General features: G+C 58.9%; 1 protein-coding gene across 1 annotated transcript; it reads right to left on the reverse strand.

Annotated features, from left to right (window-relative positions):
* Nucleotides 1-4,164: 4,164 nt before the first annotated feature.
* Nucleotides 4,165-9,035, reverse strand: PSMF1 (proteasome inhibitor subunit 1). Its single transcript, XM_034066867.1, has 7 exons — nucleotides 8,665-9,035; nucleotides 7,985-8,137; nucleotides 7,580-7,662; nucleotides 7,171-7,347; nucleotides 6,423-6,476; nucleotides 4,510-4,668; nucleotides 4,165-4,396 (listed from the first exon to the last, which is right to left on the reverse strand). The coding sequence occupies exons 1-7, from the start codon at nucleotides 8,791-8,793 to the stop codon at nucleotides 4,345-4,347; spliced, it is 807 nt and encodes a 268-aa protein (XP_033922758.1). The 5' UTR covers nucleotides 8,794-9,035; the 3' UTR covers nucleotides 4,165-4,344.
* Nucleotides 9,036-18,276: the final 9,241 nt, after the last annotated feature.

Below are 18,276 nucleotides of genomic sequence, written 5' to 3' on the forward strand. Positions count from 1 at the left end.
GAGCCTTTGTGCCGATCACAAGGGCCATTGTCTCCAGCGTGAAGGGGAAAATGCATCTCGGGAATGAAACATGAAGCATCATTAAAGCACCATGTTCTGTGGAAAGCCAAATCAGGCCGAGCGGGATGCTGTGAAAGGGAAATGATTATCCCATAGGAAATGCAAGCCCACAAAGGGGGTGTTTGTCCTGAGGGTTTCATCCAGCCCATAAATTACTCACTTCAAACGTTTCCAGGTGGAGATGAATCTCCCCAGCAGCCCAACACGAGGGGAAAGGTGCTGTTAGTGCAGTGCAACTGTCTGGGCCAGGTTTATGTCAGGGGGATCATTCTCTGCCCCATGTTTTCACATCTAAAGCTCTGCAGCTGATCCCTCCTGCTGCAGTGAAGGGCCCCACATCCCTCTCCCCATCACCACATCACCCATCATTTATTGTAGGGCCCTGTGAAACCATCTCAAACAGCCTCATTCCGGACACCTATCCCTGGGATTAAGGCACACATGGGGTGAGATGCGTGGCTGTGCTCCAGTGTTCCCCTTGCCCCATGGACCCTTGAGCAGAGCCTGGAGCATCAAATAAAGAGCCCAAGCAAAGCAGGGAGAGCAAAGGCCGTTGTGGGTATCACTGAGGGGTGATCCTGGGGCATGGGGACACAGCAGTGAGGAAGGGGATGAAGGGGAGGAAGGCTCTTGTGCAGGGTCTGCCCAGGGAGCCCTGTGCTCACCAGAACTCCCTCCCACACCTCTCAGTGCTGCTCCTGCGAGCCTGGGTTAGACAATAAAGCCGTTAGATGGAGAAATCCTCTATGTTGTCACTTCCCATAAGGTGGAAGGGTCTGTGCAGGAGGCAGGGCTGAGCCCGGAGGAGCTTACAGCTGCTGAGCACCAGAGATGCTCCAGGGATCAGAGCATGGGGCTGCTCAGGACACGCTGCAGGAGGGAGCTGCCATCACTGTGTGTCCATCGAGGACCAGGGAAGCCTCTGGGCTGACAGGGATGTCCTGAAGGGGAATGAGCTGTGTCGAGGAGCACCATTAAAGAGGTTCCCCATCAAGAGTCCCGAAGTGGGATGTGATGGGGATGAAGGGGAGGGTGTCTGCGGTGCTGGGACATGGATGCTGTGATGTGCATCCTCCCTGCATTGGCCTGGCCAAGCCTTTGTGGCTGGGGAAGAGCAGTGCAGTCAGTTTGAAGCACTGCCCTGTGATGGTTCATGTGCAGGGGGGTATTTAGGAAGCAATCAGATGTATTCCAGGATGGTGGGGAAAGGAGGTTGATGCTGCACAGCCTGGGTGGGATGAGGATCACTGGCCTCTCAGTGCTGGGGCATCCAGGGCTTCATCCACCCATGGAATTAGGTGCTGGTGGGTGCAGCAGAGGCAGCTCCAAGGTACCCCAGAAATGTCCCTGATGGGAGAACACCTCATCCCTGTACTTGTCATTTCTGGATCCTCTGGGAGAAGCTGGTTTTGCCAGAGGAGGCAGGAAGGGGAAGAGCAGGCACAGGTCGCCCTGACACCATGGGGATGGGCAGCACGGCCACAGTGAGAGGCACCAGGCTGGGTCCCCCTTGGCAATGCCACAGCACCAGCCATGGGGTACAGCACAAGAGCAGGTGGGTGGCCACAGCCTGTCCTTGTCCCCCCACTCAGCTCCAGGGGCTTGTGCCTGGGTCAGCAAAGAGGGAACATCCCAGCGCCTTTCCCAACCCCATACAATGGGAGCTGCTTTGTTTTCCATCTGTGCAATCCACACGGTTCCGGTACATGGGATCCCCGGGATGGAGCATCATTTGTGGGCAATGAGCAGCTCCAGGGCTCTGTGGGCCGGGCTGGCAGATGGCCTGAAGGGCTCTCCAGGGATCCCAAGCCATTCCCAATCATCCAATGTCTTTCTTCAGACATGACATTGGAAGTGCCTCTCTGGGGCTGCGGGAGGAGGGGGTTGTGCCGGTGCCAGGAGCACACACACAGCCCCAGCCGCTCCCCATAGGGATACCGGGAGGTGTGTGCTGCTGGATGTGCTCCCCTGCATGCTAATGATGCCACTTGGGTTAGCAGCAGCCGTGCCAGGGTCCCTCCTGCTGCCAGGATATGGGGCTCTTGCAGCCACACGGTACAAGCCTACGGCAGGGGAATGAGGTCTGTGTCCAGCCACCAGCCCTGTGATAGAGCAAGGAATGAGTCTGGCATCAAGGGCTCCCAGGAGCCACCTCTGCTATGGTCTAAGGCAGCTCCACAGTGGCCTTTTGCTGTGAGCTGAGCCAGTTGGAGGGACAGTCTTGCTCCCACTGCCCTCACCTCCTCATATCCATCCCCTCCTGAGCGGATGCAGCAGCACTGGGAGCCCTGAGGCTCAGGCACTGGCAGCGGGCACAGCTCAATGCCAAGCTCAGCTCCATGCCAGGCACTTACCCCCTCGAAGCCCCTCTCCTTTCCCACCTGGCCCCGCAGCTGCACATCAGGGCCCCGCAGAGGCTGCAGACAAAGGGTTGTTTATCAGCCCCACACAGCCGCTCTGCCTGCTCTAATTGGCCCCATCAGAGCCTCGGAGGTGGCAGAACATGATGAATGCAAGCAGAGAGCAGCCGCCTCCTGCTGAGAGGGGCCCCCTGATAAGGCCAAAGCTGTTTCCTCTCCCCAAGCCTCTCAACCCCATGCAGTGAGGTTGGGGGTTTCTTTCTCCATGGGCAAAGCATCAGATGGGTCAGGCTGCCCCAGGCGCCGGAGGGGATGTGCAGGAGCAGTGGCCTCAGTGAGCACTGGGTCTCTCTTCCATTCCCACCCAAGCTCTGGTCATGGGCACTGCTGCCTATCTATGGGTTGAACTGGGCACTGAAAACCCCAAGGATGTGCAGCAGGGCCAGGACTCAAAACCAGCTTCTGAGAACACAAGAGGTCAATGCACAAGCCCCGAGTACACGCCAGATATGCTCCAGCATCCCTCAGTGCCTTATTTCTACAGCCCATCCTCCCTGCACCTACCTGTGCCCAGCCCAGGGCTGCACACACCATTAACTCAGCTTTAGAAGCTGCATTTGTAGGCAAAGGGGTTTTAAAAGGGAAAATGCCTTTGGGAAGAGACCAACAAAGGGATCACTTCCCCTTCTATCCCTGCCTGCACAGCGAGTGCAGTGTGTGACAGCATCCAACACCTCAGAGAGGTGGGTACCACACAGAGCTCAAGGCTGGGCTGGGCTCCAGTTTGTGCTCTTCACACAGGCACCTCACCTTGGCCAAGCTCTGCTGCTCAGGGGAAGGGACAAAGCAGGTTCCCAGCCTGAATCCTCCACATCGGGAGGGCCGAGCACTGGGACAAGGCAGGGAAGCAGAGGGGCACCCCCTGCATGCACCAACACACGTGTCAGGTTTTTATTTGTGCCTCATGAGCATCCTTACAAGAGATCAAACATGAGAAGAAAACTGCATGAACCTGAGGGCACAGAAGGGCTGCAGCCCCAAACTGAGCTCCAGAGCTCACCCCTTGTCCCCGAGCTGCCTGGCAGAGCTCAGCCAGGCAGAGCTGCACCAGCCCCATGCTATGGGGCTGATGGTGAGGAAATGGGCTCTAAACCTCTTCTGCAGAGCTGAGCGAGCCCCTGGGTGTCCCCCCATAAAGAACCCAGCCCAATGCTGGGCTCAGCTCTGCTATGCCAGGAGAACCAGCACTGGGTCTGGCCACTTGTGTGGGTACTGAGCACCCCATCTCCTATCCCAGCCCCGTGTGGTGCCCAGTGAGGGCTTCACCTGCATGCCAGGAATGGAAAACATGGCTGCAGGGGGAGAGGGAGCAATTCTGGGCCAGGAATTCAATGTATATCTCTTCTTATGCACATTAAAGGCTTTGTTCTTTTGAACCCTGTGGGCACGGCCACCTGGAAGCTGATCTCAGCCCCATGGCTCAGGCTTTACCTTTCACTTGGATAGAGCAAGAGAGAAACCATCTCTGCATGGAGAACCCAGCTTCAGCAAAGCCACTGCAGCTCCCCCCTTAGCACTGACTCACATAACCCCTGCAGCAAGAGTGGTGCCACCCCATAGCAGCAGCAGAAGAAACCCCACAGCACCCAGGCCCTTCCCAAGCGCTGCACCCGGCGCTGCCAACACTGCTTGAGCCGGGCACCCTCTGAGGGGCATGGAAAGCAATGGACCTACTGCCTCCTCCTCTGTTCTGCACGCAGGGAAACCTTTATGGCTGCTCTGACACACGGGAATGTAGCTCCAAATAGGGAGAAGGAAAACGCTGCTGAGGAGATCCACCAAATGGGGAGCGAGTTGGAGTTAGTGTCCCGGCACCCCAGGAGCCTGCTCTGGCCACAGCCATGAGGAGCCAAGGGGTGACCCCTCACATGAACATGTCATCATAGCCTGGAGGGGGAAGGTGGTCGGGATCTGGCCTGGAAAGAGATGGAGAGCAGAGTGTTTGGTCCCACAGCACCAGGGATGAGCCAGGAGCTCCAGGGCAGCCCAGAGAGCAGGATGGGGATCCCAGGCACAGCCAAGTACCTACCCGGATCTGCCAGCCCCTAATGGGCCGAAGGGATCGAACCTGGCTCCGGGTGGAACTGCTCCTGGGGGCAGCCGGCCTGGGATGCCGGATGATGGGTCAATGCCAGGCTGTGGGAAGCCAGAGCGGAGAGGATCCACGATCATTCCCCCACTGCGACGTCTGGGGAGAGGAAAGGGAGAGAATGAGATGAGATGGGCACCAGTGAGAGGAGCAAAGCATGTCCCAGTGCCAAACCTCTGCTGCAGCAATGCTGAGCACACCAACATGGGGTTAAGCTGATACATGGCATGTGGGAAGGAAAACAGCCCTAACCCACCGCATCAAGGGCCACAGAGGCTGCTGTCTGTGACAGGCATGGACCCAAATACACCCCCCCTGCTCCTGCCCGGGGTTATCACAGCCCTGCAGATCTGCCTGCACAATGCCACAACACAGGGACAGTAGGATGCAAATCATCATCATCATCATCACACTAAGGCAGGAGTCTCATGGCTGCCCAAGCTAAGTTACCACCAAACACCCCGATCCATGGTGCTGGAGTATCCCAAAGCCCAGTTGGAGACACAGCAGCCCCCACAGCTGATGCCAAAACACTCAGAGAAGCAGAGAGGCAGCTTCCCTCTCCCCCTCAGTTCCTGCAAGGAGACATCAGCATCGCTGGAGAGTCCCAGTGAGCTGCTGACCATTCCCTATGGGAAGTGCCCGTCCCACTCTGCTCTCCAGGGCGAGCAGCACATCCTGCCCTGCACAGTGGTGCAAGAGCCAGGGCTCCTCCAAAGCACTGCCTGGAAGTCATTTGCTGCCCACGGTGTCTGCTGGGAGCTGCCCCATGCTGGGAGTGCCATTCCTCAAGCCTGGCTTTGTGCAAGCTCAGCTGGAGCCTCTGGCTGCCATCATCCAAGTCATTAACAATGGTGCTAATGAGTTCCATTAGGCCAGGCTGGCTGCCCAGAGCACCCCGACCCCACCAGCCTCTGCCTGCAGTCTGGGTCTCCAGCACGGCACTGGCAGGTGCCAGGGCCCAAATCTGCTTCCATTTACACCGAAGCTTCTGAGGAAGGGGCTGGAGGCAGCGAGAAGCAGGGAACCCCCCCTGAACCCCCTCCCCTGAACCCCCCATCCCCTGAACCCCCCTTCCCTGAGCCCCCTCCCCTGAACCCCCTCCCCATGCTCTCAGGTTTCCCTGCAGCCACCCAGGCTCCAGGCCTCTCCTTCCAGGCAGGATGTTTTTAGCTGGCTCTTCCAGCCAAACCCATGGAAAACCAAGTCTTGCAAGAAGGGAAAGATGCCATTCCCACAGGAGAGTGGTTCCAAGGACACCCTTGGGCCATAGGACACTGCAGCACCTCCAAGGGCTGTCTTTTTGTCTGGCTTCTGTGCTTTGAACCGGAATGGAAGATGAGAGGTTCTCGTTGCCTGAGCAAAGCAGAGGCTGAGGGATGTATCTGTGAAGTGCCTTGGACAGGCAGGATGCTCACAACCAGGACCCGTGGGCTCGGCTTGGAGCCTCCCCTTCTCCAGACTGCTGGGCTGTAGACACAGCAGCTGGTACCATTTTAAATTAGGGGCTTACATTCACTTAATGATGTATTCAGCTTTGATTTACTGGAGGAATTACTGCGTGTTAAATGAATACAAGCTGATTATTAAACAGACACAGACTGCAACCTATCATGTATGCAAGGGACGGGATCTTATTACAATATTAGAACCATATTGAGCTTTAGCAACTGTCAATTGGTCCCCTGCAATTTGTACTCAGCAACTGCCCCATCACCATCTGCACGGAAGAGACAATTCACCAGATGCCTGAGCCAGGCAGACTTCAGCTGGGCCAGAGGGCTCCAAGCCCCAAACCCCAAGGGCAGAGCTCCCCAGGCACCCAAAGCACAACCTCACCCAACCATACTCACCCTAAAGGGTCCAGATCTTCCCCACCAACAGCAAAGGGGCTCAAGGGGGAAGGCCTGAAACACAGAACACAGCGAGACCATCAGTGGAGGGACTGGAACCAGCATGACCCTGCGTGAGCAGGCACTGGGAGCCCTGGACACAGCATTCCCTGCTCCAGGGTGCAGCTGGGTGTGCGTGGCAGGCTTGTGGGAAGCTTGAGCTGAACGGGCTCTGCTGTTCCCACTTCTCCAGGCTGCAGCTGTCTGTGGACACTGGGAATTGCCACACCAGGGGCTCCTGAGCTGGGCTGAGGTCAGGCTCTCCAGCACATCCCATCTGGAAGCACAATGCCAGTCCTGCTTCCAGGAGCGTGACGGCAGCGGGGCAGTGAGCCTGCAGCCAGCTGTCCCATCTCCTTGCCAATCCTATGTGCCAATACACAGAGCCCAGCTCCAGCCTGTCTGCCCAGGCCTCCCCCCACACCCTGAGCACCAGCACACAGCACTGGGGTTAAAGCAGCAAGGGCTGACACGCACGGAAGAAGCCACGGATGGTCCCCAGGAGATGGCAGAGCCACCAGAGCATCTCTGACTTCCAGCCTATAGGGGATTACAACTTGTGGGGGGAGCGTTCAGGCAACAAGGCTGAAGCCAGCTGGATGCTCCCCACCTGAGCAGACCAGGGACCAGAGGTGCGGTCTGCAGAGCTGTGCCCGGACCATCTCCCATCTAACACAGCACCATCAGCAGCCACACGCTCCTCACTCACCGGGTCGGGACTCTCATTCCTGCTGGGTGATGGGGAGGGATCCTGAGGGGGTCGTAACCCTGGGGTGGGTCAGGATCCTTCTTCTCAGGCTCCTTGGCCTTTTCTACAGGGGCCCCGAGGGGAGCGATGATGCCCGAGGCAATCCTCGTCCTCAGCTCCTCCGTGTTCCTGTACACCCTGCAGGGAGGAGGGTACAGGGTACCAGGTAGTGCTCTGGAAACAAACAGAGCTGGGCTGGGCTAGCTCATGGTCCCACTGTCCCTGCCAGCAGTGCAGAGGGAGGCAGGGGAGGGAGCTCTGGATGCACTGCCCTTGGGTTTGTATTGGGGAGGAAAGGCCTCCAGGCTCCTCCTAACCCCATCTCTGCCCCTTCCCCATGCTGTGGAGAATACCAGGGAATGGAGATTACCTGTGGAAGTCATCCAGGTGCTCTGGGTCGATGTAGTCGGCCACTGCCAAGGTCACATCTGCCACCTTCTGAGAGCTGCGGTCCTGGTGAATGACATGGGAAGCACAGAGTGAGCAGCTCGGCAGAGCTGGGAGGGAATCCAGGGCTGGGAAAGGGGCAGCTCCTGGGCCAGAGCACACAAAGCAAACTGCATCACTGCCCTGATGCGCTTGACCAGCTTCACACTGCGCCCATCACTGCTGCAGCACCAACCCCTGGCACCCTCTGTGTGTGCTCCGTGCCAAGGGACAAACACCAATGCAAGGTATGGCAAACAACAACAGCTCCAGGCACAGCCCCTGCCATTCTCTGTAGCCACAGCTCCCCATGGAGCCCAGACCCACAGGGCACAGCATGGGTGCTCACCATGGCATTCAGGATCATGCTGTCTTCCACCACGATGGCTTTCAGCAGCAGCTCACGGGCATCGTCCGTGGACTGGTAGCGGAGGGTGTACACCTCCTTGTTGGCTTCCCAGCCAGCAGGCAGCAGCTCCGACTTCCTCTCATCAGGACCCGGCTGCAACAGAAGGGAGGAGGTGCTGAGTGTGAGCCCAGCACACTGCATGGACCTGGCCGGGCTGCACAGGATGAGACCCATCAGTGCCTAACAGGTTTTAACTGCAGGAACAGGGCTTTATTCATCATGGTTGGCCCTGCCTTCCTGTAGCCTCCCTGTACTGGAACAGGAGGGACAGAACCAACCTTAGCCGAGCAGAAGGCAACAAGAGCCCTGCACCGGACTGGCCCCTTTCCTGCTATAACACCAGCCCGGGTACCCCACCGGGTGCCACATTCGCTCCCCAGCACTGCACTGAACCCCCTTTTGGTTATGGGGCTCCCCTCAGCACCACACTGACCCCATTACCTCCAGGGCCTCCCAACGCCTCCCCCAGCAGCCCTTGAGGCCGCTCAGGTACCCCCGACACCCGCGGCACCGCACTCCCCACACCCCCCGGGCTCGGCCGCACGGCGCCGGCGAGCGGCGCTAGGAAAGGCCGGGGATCAGCCGCGGCCTACGCGGCCTACCCCGGGAGGCGGCCGTACCTGGTCCCCGGCGCCGAGGCACCGGTATCCATGCCGGACCAGCTCCCAATGGACACCGCAGAGGAGCGCGTCCTGCGGGCAGGAGATGGCGGCTCGGGCCGAGGCATGGAGCAGCTCCAGCCCTGCCATGGCCGCACCGGGCCCGGTTGGCAGCAGCGGCCGGGGCGGAGCCGGCCCGGCCCTCACTAGAGGGCTCCCGTCCCCTGCGCAAGGCCCCGAGGCCGCCTCCTCCGGTGGTGGCTGCGGCCTCTGCCCCGGTTCTTGCCCCGCAGCCGGGAACGCGGCCCCGGTAGCACTGAGGCACCGCACGGACCGGTTGGTTCGGCCCTGCCTGCAGCCTTGAGCCCCTAAACCCTGCTCGGTTGGCACCGGAAGGGGACTCATGGAGCGCAGGCTGGAGGCTGGGGCCGGTAGCACCGGCCTCGTCTGCTGCCTTCCAAGGCGGCTCCTTGGGGATGCTCATCATTGTGTGTGCGTTAATGGACTCCCACTGCTGCTCTTCCCATTGCCCCCTCGAGCAGCCGCTGATGCTGGAGCACAGCCTGGCAGATCCTGGCACTGGAGCGTGGCTGGGGCTGGGGAGCTGAGTGGGACATGTTGGGATGAGCGGGCAGGGATGAGCAGGCAGGGAGCCACAGGCAGGGAGTAGCAGGCAGGGATCAGGCAGGGATCAGCAGGCAGGGAGCTGCAGGCAGGGATCAGGCAGGGATCAGCAGACAGGGAGCTGCAGGCAGGGAGCTGCAGGCAGGGAGCTGCAGGCAGGGATCAGCAGGCAGGGATCAGGCAGGGATCAGCAGGCAGGGAGCAGCAGGCAGGGATCAGCAGGCAGGGATCAGGCAGGGATCAGCAGACAGGGAGCAGCAGGCAGGGATCAGCAGGCAGGGAGCAGCAGGCAGTGATGAGGCAGGGAGCCGCTGGCTCTGGCAGGGCCAGGATTTCAGCACGGGAGGCATCGGATGGGGATATGTGATGGGAGCAGCAGGAAATGCCCCAGCCCCGGCTCCTCCAGCACTGAGCGTGTGATTCACTGCCCCAGGCCTCGCTCCCGCAGCTTTGCCCACATCCACGCTTCCACGTTTCCCTTTCCCAGCACAGGGATCACTATGTGGGCACCGGGAGCTGCCTTTGGATGCCCCTTCCTGAGGATGTGCGATCGTGGGGCTCCCTCCTGACCCCAAACCCTGTATCCCATCCCTGCAAACCAGCTTCTGCAGGGCTGCTGCAGCTGCAGGAGCGTGTGGATGTGTGGGGTTGGTGACCACAGGAGCCTCTGTGGGCAAGAGGCATCAGGAATCACACAGCAGCGATACCGAGTGCTTACTGAGCCTGTTTGCATGCAGCTCATCCCCATACCCCAGCTGCCCACCCTCTCGCCCATCACCACACGCTCCCATCCAGCCACCAGCTTGTCCAGAGCCCTCACTACCCCTTCATTTATCTTCCCTTCCCCACATGGTGCTGCCTGCCCCGGAGCACAGAGCAGTGAATTTGGCCTGAGCCCCTGAAGGCTCAGCACGGGGTAAAGCAGGATGTGTCCATACATCCCCTCACCATGTCCTCCTCTGCTGCACCTGAGCCCACAGCCCCGGTGCCGGCTGCTCCTGCATCAAAGCTGCCTCCCCACTGCCCACACTGCCTGCTCCCCATTGGCCCCAGTGCCTCGCTCGCCCCATGGCTCATTGGTGATGGAACCCATTGGCCACATGAAAGCAGCTCCCTCAGTGGGAATTGGGGCCCTGTGAGCTACGTGGGAGGCAGCAGAGGGCACAGCCCTGGTTGGGATGTGGTGGCCAAGTCATTATGGAGGTGATGGGGATCGCAGAGCTCATTCGTGCTGGGATGCAAGCACATCACGATGGCTGCCGGGCACCTTGTGCTGCCATCGGAGCAGCCGTGTCCTCTCTATGGGCTCCTGGAGCAGAGCTGGAGCAGGAGTGATGCTGTGAGAGCTGAGCGAGACCCCCAGGGCCACCAGCGCCTTGCACGTGTCCATGGGGATGGGTGCCCAGCTCTTGCACCAAGCCTCAAGCCCATTGGGGTACAAGGGAAGCAGCACATGGCTCCTTTCCTCCTGCTCCCACCCAGGAACAGGATCCACATGGCCACGTATCCCATGGAGATGGAGCTTGCAGCAGGTAGAGGGATGCATCAGCTGCAGCCACCTCCGTCACGCGAACCGCAGCCTCCCCTGACCTTCATACTTTCCCTCTGCCTCACTGCTCCCGGTGGATGCTCCCACTGCAGTGTTGTAATGAGCACAAGAGGAAACAGATTTCCCAACCGCCCGCCCCGCTGGCAGCCCACGGGCCCTCCATACTGGGAATGGCAGCCAGCATGGATGGGGCAACTGGTTCAGCCTCGTGTCGTGCCGTGCTGGATGAGCTGGGGCACGCAGGGAAGGCAGAGAGGGGCCGTGGATAATCCCTGGCTGACGTTCAGGTGCTGCAGGCTGCTGCTGTTGGAAAGCATCATCCCTCAGCTCGCGGATGCTGCTTCCCCATGGATGTGAAACTCCATGAGCATCACCTCATCCAGCAGCACTGGATGATGGAGGTGTTTCCTCCTGGTGTTTCCTACCGGGCTGCCTGCATTGCTCTGTGCAGGCAGCGCATCCACAGCACACAGACACATGGAAGGAAGGGATCCCCCACTGCAGAGGGAGAGCTGGAGCTGGGACAGCTTCTCCATGCTCTGCTGGGCAGCCTGGGGCTGCTGGCACTTGAGGAGCCACCTGAGGCTGACCACGTTGGGTGGGACAGGGCATGGGTGGCTCCTGGAACAGGCTTCACCCCTCGCATCATTGGGGTGCTGCCACTGCCCTGAGAGGGGAGACAGTCGCTCCATGAGCATTTGGCCTCCTCTTCGTCTCTCCCAAATTCAATTCCAGGGAAAGATGACACCGAGGCAGGAGAAAGAGGGTTTTTCTCTGGGAAAGCAACTCAAACCACATGCGGTGGGTTCACTGCAGTAGCAGGAGGAGGGACTGGGGCTGCGAAAAGAGCAAGCTCCCAGCAGCGAGGCCAAACGGAAAGTCAATTAGCGCTTTCAGGATCCCAACACGCTCGAGTGCTGCTCCGAGCAGGAATAATCCCTGTTGGAGGGAGGCTGCCAATAGGGTTTGAACTAATTAGGAAGCGCAGAACCCCAGTGCTTCCCAGAAAAGCCTGTTAGCTCTGCGGTGCAGACCTTGCTCATAGGGAGCGCAGAGCACAAACACAGCCGTGACTCATCAGCTGCATGGAGCTGGATGCAATATTTGGGAGGTCAAAGTGCTCGAGTCCAAGGAGCTTCATCCTTGGCAGGCTCCTGCGCTCCTGTTGCTGCCTCAGTTCAGGGGATGTCCAATGCGATGTCCCTGTTCATGGCAGGGGTTGGAACTGGATGATCTTCAGGTCCTTTCCAACCCAAACCATTCTATGACTGGGAGCAATGGGATAACTTAATGGGCTCCATAAAGTCTCAACCAGAGGCATCAACACCTCCTGAGGGGCAGTAGTGAGGGGAAACTGAGGCACAGAGGGCTCAAACCTGGTCCCTGATCCCCACCAGCCCTGAGGCCGGTGTGGATGCTGCCAGCCCCTTCCTGTGCTCTCGGAGGCCCTGAGCTGTGAGCGGTCGGGGCAGGCGTGGAGGAACAAAACAAGCCCATCAATCACGCTTGCCTCAGTGCCGCAGTCTGCAGCCCGAGCCGGCTGCATTGTGCGGAGCCGGAGGGGCTCCACATCAAAGCAGGGAGCAGCTGGGGCCGCCCCAGCACCCAGACGGCAGCGCCCTGCCCGTGAGCTGCTGCCTGCACTCCCTGACTGCACTCCCTGCCCGTGAGCTGCTGCCTGCACTCCCTGCCTGCACTCCCTGCCTGCACTCCCTGCCCATCGGGATCCAGCGCTGCTCCCTGCCCCAGGGGCAGCACAAGATGCCCGGGGCCACGTCAGCTGCGGAGCGCGTCTGGGATCCCATCACAGCATCCTTGGGTTGGGAGCACCATCCCCTCGGTGGGATGAGGGAATGGAGGCGTCATCGCACATGGATGAAGAGCCAACCCCAACCCGAGCCTGTCCTGGAGCACTGGAGCGGCTGCAGGGATGGGGCAGCTCCCGTTATCCTCACACAGCTCGTTCCTCCCATGCACAGGGCAGGCGCTGCCCGCAGGCTGCTGCAGACGGTACATTCGTTTCTGGCTGTCTCCTGCAGCTCCCCAGTGTCTGTGCCCATGCCAGGCACGCAGGGATCGGATGAGGCAATGTTCCTGGGGAGTATCAGCTTCCCAGTGCAGCACTGGTGGGGAAGCACTCGCCTTCCTTCAGAGGAGATGGGGGCAAATAGCCCCTTGAAACCAACCTGATGTGTTGTATGGGGATGGCGAGGGGGGAGTTGGGGGTCTGCACATGGTGGGCTGGGCTGTGGTTATCCATTGGGGTAACTGGGTAAAGGAGAGAGCCCAGATCCTTCCAGAGCAGTGCTGTGGTGCATTTGGGTGCAACCCACCCAGATATCCTCTATTTGCCCACTAGCAAAGGGTTGGGGGGCTCTGCCCTGTGACCCACCATCCTACACCCCAAAACAGGTCTGTGTGCTGCTCCAGCTCCACTCCAGTGCTCGCTGTGAGGCCATTGATGCCTCAGCATCAGGGATGCAGCCAGGACCCATGTAGGTCATAGCTGACATTTTTTCCAGTGGGTTAATGAAAGTCACTGCTGTGGGGCTGGTGTTTAATGGGAAAAGTCTCCTCCAGGTGCCAGGTTTATTAAATGAAAGGGAAAAAAGCCAAGGGGGGAGGCAGGGCCACAAGCAGGACAAGGAACGTGTGGGGAAGGAGATGCCTTTGTGGGGTTGGATGGTGTTGGGGAGCAGCGAGGTGGGGGGATGCAGTGAGCCCTGTATCCCTGTGCCACTGAGACCCCAAGGTGCTGGTGGCTCCTGTGAAACCCGGAGAGGGGCTTGGGACAAGGGATGTAGGGACAGGCCAAGGGGAATGGCTTGAACCTGCCTGAGGGGAGACTGAGCTGAGCTCTGAGGCAGAAGCTGTTCCCTGTGAGGGTGCTGAGGCGCTGGCACAGGGTGCCCAGAGCAGCTGTGGCTGCCCCATCCCTGGCAGTGCTCAAGGCCAGGTTGGACACAGGGGCTTGGAGCAGCTGCTCCAGTGGAAGGGGTCCCTGCCTGGGGCAGGGGTTGGAGCTGGAGGAGCTTTGAGGTCCCTTCAATCCAACCCATTCCATGATCCTATGACACTCTCAGCCCTGCCCTTGGGGCTGGAGCTGTTGGCACACAAGGCAGTGGTGCTCACCTGGTGTCTATGGTGTGTTCTCAGGGCACCAAAAGCCATCCCAGTAGAGCAGGGGTCCCTCCAGTGCCAGCTGATGGTTCCCAGCCCCACACCACCCACCTCTGCCGGGAGCCTGCACACAGGCGCCGCAGTTGCACTTACACATGTAAAGCATTAGGAGCTATTTAGAAGCCCTTTATTGTCATATTTTGTTCTTTATTCCCTACAAATTAAGTTTGCTGAGGGATATGTGCGGATTGTGAAATGATTTTGCAAATCGTTCCTCTGGGTTTTTTAATTTCCTTTGTATTAAATTTTTGCAGTTTTAAAAGCCTATGAAAAATTTTAAATTAAGGGGAAAAAAAAGAAATGATGTAGGACAAAATCCCAGGGAATGAAGGAGAAAGGGCCTGAGAAGGGGACCGGGCACTGCTGCCTCTGTTATCGCAGGCACCAGTGATGGTCTGGTGCGGATCATCCCCTCCAGCTCCATCCTGGTCCTGCTGCACACCAGGAACTGGTGCCAAAGCAGGACCTGTCACCAGCTCAGGCCTGCCCCAGCTTTTCCCTTTCCATTGCTCCCAGTGATGGATCGGGGCAGGGATCCCTTGCATGAGGCCGTGGAGCTCCACCAACCCCCTGCCCGTGTCTGCAATTGTTGGGTGCAGATGTGACAGCCCAAGGACGTGCTCTCAGGAGCATCCCTGCCCTGCAGCCGTTTCCAAAGGGATAATCCTCCCAGTTATCCCTGATGTGTGGCTGCTGCAGAAAGCCAGGCTGCTCCCGAGCAGCTCCATGTCTTGGAAGCATTAGGGACCCGTTTCCCTGCCGGGATGCAGGCTGTCACTGCAGTGCGGGGCCGGGAGGCTCCCCCCGTGCCCTGCTATGGGTGTTCCCAGCCCATTCAAATCGCAGACACATTTCTCATCCCTGTTCCTACCACTGTCATCGCCATTGTCTCAGGAGGGTGCAGACTGGGAACTGGCCGTGCACGGACACTGCTGCTCCGCTCCACCCCACAGCTGCCCCTGCCAGAGGGATGGGGATGAGGATCGGGATGGCACCGGCTCCCTGCAGCCGCTCCTTGGGGGTTGCTGCACCCATGCCCATGGCATTGCCATCGTGGGACCCCTCGCACGCTGCCTCCCGGCTCTCTCTGATGTGGCTTCGCCTCTGCAGGGTGCTGGGGCTGTGCCAGCGTCTGGTGAAGGGCTGGATGGATGAGAGCGGGATGAAGGTTTCACTGCAATTGCAGCCCCCCCCCCCCTTGTTTCCAAGGGGCTCTGGGTGCTTGGCAGCAGCAGGGATGGAGCTGGAGGCTGCAGGAAACTGAACCCAGGGCAGCAGCATCCCAGGGCTTAAGGGACTGGGGACAAGGACTCCCCTTCCTTATGCACAGGGCCCTGGGGAAGGGGCCGTGAAGCAGCTGCTCTGTCCCAGCACAGGGATCGGCAGCTGAGCCTGGTTGGTGCCTGTGGCACAGAGCAGCAGAGGGTGGGAGCTGCTGGGCTCTTCCAGCTCCAAGGGAGACAACAGGGGGTGATGTGGAAGGGAACTTTGTGACAGGATTTGTCCATTAATAACAAAGAAATGGAAGGAGTCAGTGAATGTGTAACTGAGAGAGCAAGGAGGCACCAGGGCTGCACATAGGGAAGGTGTCCAGTGCAGTGGGATGCTACCGGGGAACCAGCAGCATCATCCAGCTGGGAAGAACAGCAGAGGGTGTTTGGATAAGCCAGGAACAGCACAGCCTTCCAGGGCTGCAGCGAGGCAGAGATGTAGGATGCAGGGAAGAGGGGATATGAGGATGCTAAGGTGTTGGGATGCAGGGATGTGGGAACACGGAGATGCAGGGAGCAGGAACACAGGGATGCAGGGAGGTGGGAATGCAGAGATGCAGGGCAGTGGGGATGTGTGGATACAGGGATGCAAGTCTGACCTGGTGATCCCTCTGCCCACCACATTCCCCATCCGCAGCCCCAGTGGAGCTCAGCTCAGCTCAGCTCTGCTCCTCTGACCCCACTGGTGAGCTCAGCCCAAGGGAGGGAGCGGATTGCAGAGCAGAGCCCAGCTCTTGATCAGCTCAGGCAAGGAGAGGCCAGACCAAGAGCTGCCTGAAATTCCTTCCTGAAGCCTTGGCTAACAGCCGCCACCTCTGCTGAGGCAGCCAGACCTGGATTGAGCCCTGGTCCTGCCCTGCCATCCTGCCCCTTCCCAGCATCCCGGCTTAGGGCTCGGGCTCCTTGCCCAGGTCACCTCTGCCAGACACCTCCTGATCCCTCTTCGTCACCTCTTTGGCTTCTCCAGGCTCCAGCATCACTGTCCCTGCAAGTGCCATTCACATGGATGGGAAACGTGAGTTCTCTTTGTTTGTTTTGAAGGGAAGAAATATGTGAAAGCAAAAGTCAGATCAAATCCTGTCTGTGGTTGCAGCCATGTCCAGTCGGTTGGGTTGGAACTCAAGGCGGTTGGGATGGCCAAGGCTGGGGCACGGCAGCAGGATGCCTGCAGGATGGTGCTGCAGCTTCACCATGATGGTGGCTCCAGAAGAGCAGGGATGGATGGAGCGGCTGTGTCAGTGTCCCTCCCTGTTGGACCAAGCTGTCCCCTTGGGTGAGGAGATGGGAATACCCCATATGCTGTGGGGAGGAGAGAGCACCAGGATGCGTGCAGGATGGGGACATTTGGAAATGCACTTTTACTGCTTCCACGTACCACAGCATACATTTTTCCACCACTTTTTTGATCAATTTCCTTCATTTAATCTATTTATATTTTTTTTTGCTCAAATTCACTCAAATTCATGGAAGAATTCATTCCATGAGCCAGAGGTTGCCGCAGCGGCTCCATGCCCGGCTGTGGGCATGGCCGGGACTGTGCCCTGCATCCATCCCTCAGCTGCAGCAGCAGGGATGCTCGGGGGCTTGGGGCAGCTTTGGCCCCATTGGCACCATCCCTGGCAGTGCTCCTGCTCCACTTGCCCACCCGGACCCCTTCTTCCTCCTGCTGCTGTGGTTTGGTGCTGATGGCAAAGCTGAAGCTCCCTGTGTGCTTCAAGAGGGGAGCTGCCCACAACCCAACAGCATTTAAACAGCTCAGACTGTCCTTGTTCCAGCTCCTGAAAATTCAATTTGTCAGCGGCATAAACAGGATATAAAACACTAAAAAACAGCAAAAGGAGAGGGGAACATTTTCCTCCATGGCTGTGTCTGCAATGGGGGAAGCAACCTGTGGGCACCACATCCCCTCTGCGCTGGTTAAACACTGCTGATGGCAAACACAGCCTGGGAGCTGACCCATGGGCTTCAGTTAGTACAGAGGTTTGTCCTTGCCAGTTCCTGCTCTGCCCTTCTTGCTGTTGTTCACGGTGTTCTCCCACATTGAGGGTGGTTTCTGGTGCTCCTGGCCGGCAGCAGCCAGCACTGGTAATGAGTTCCCTGAATGCCAGCTCAATGCAATTATCACTTTATTTTCACTTCAGCAATACTAATGTTTGTGTCCCTCCTGGTATTAATTGTGGGAGAGGCCTTTAAAGTCACTGTGACACACAGGAGACAGCCCTGGGGTGATGGCAACCAGAGCCAGGATGGTCACCATGGTCCATGCAATGTCCCAGGCTGTGTGAGGGAAGGAATGTGGGGCAGTGCCTGGTGGATATGGGGACCAGGAGCTGGCAGGAGGGTGAGGATGGAGCATGAGGTTGGGGGGGTGAGGAGGGACCCATGTGCCCATGGGAAACCCAAAGGTTCCTGTGGATGGGGCAGGATGCACTTCTGTGCCTGGGGACGTTCACTGGGTTCTTTCCCATCCCTGTGCCCATGCAGGAGGGTCCATCAGGGACTAGTTCATAGGCAGCCCTCAGGACACACTGTTTCCTTCTAGCTTGCTGTCCAAAGCATGAGCACAGCCCTGCGGCTTTGGCCAGGGTGAGCAGGGACAGAGGAGCCATCAGCTTTGGCTGTGGCACAGATCACATCCTGCTGCTGCAGGTCCATGGGGTTACATTTGCTGTTAAGGGTCTGATTTCAGTAGGAACCATGATGGAGACCAGCAAGATCTAAGGCAGAAGCTGTTCCCTGTGAGGGTGCTGAGGCACTGGCACAGGGTGCCCAGAGCAGCTGTGGCTGCCCCATCCCTGGCAGTGCTCAAGGCACCCTCACCAGTGGCACATGCACCGGGAGCCACAGCTGCACCAGACACATGCTGGGCCATGGGTACCGGAGCCACGAAGGCTCTGCAGCTGCCAGGGGGGAATGTCCCCATCCAGGAGCAGGATCCTGCCCAAAGCCTTTGTTCTGCTGAATTCCAGGCGGTGAGAGTCATGCGCTGGAGTCAGAGGGCTCTGCCCT

The sequence above is a fragment of the Melopsittacus undulatus genome, chromosome 10 (genome assembly GCF_012275295.1).
Source record: "Melopsittacus undulatus isolate bMelUnd1 chromosome 10, bMelUnd1.mat.Z, whole genome shotgun sequence".
In the NCBI taxonomy this organism is placed as follows: Eukaryota; Metazoa; Chordata; class Aves; order Psittaciformes; family Psittaculidae; genus Melopsittacus; species Melopsittacus undulatus.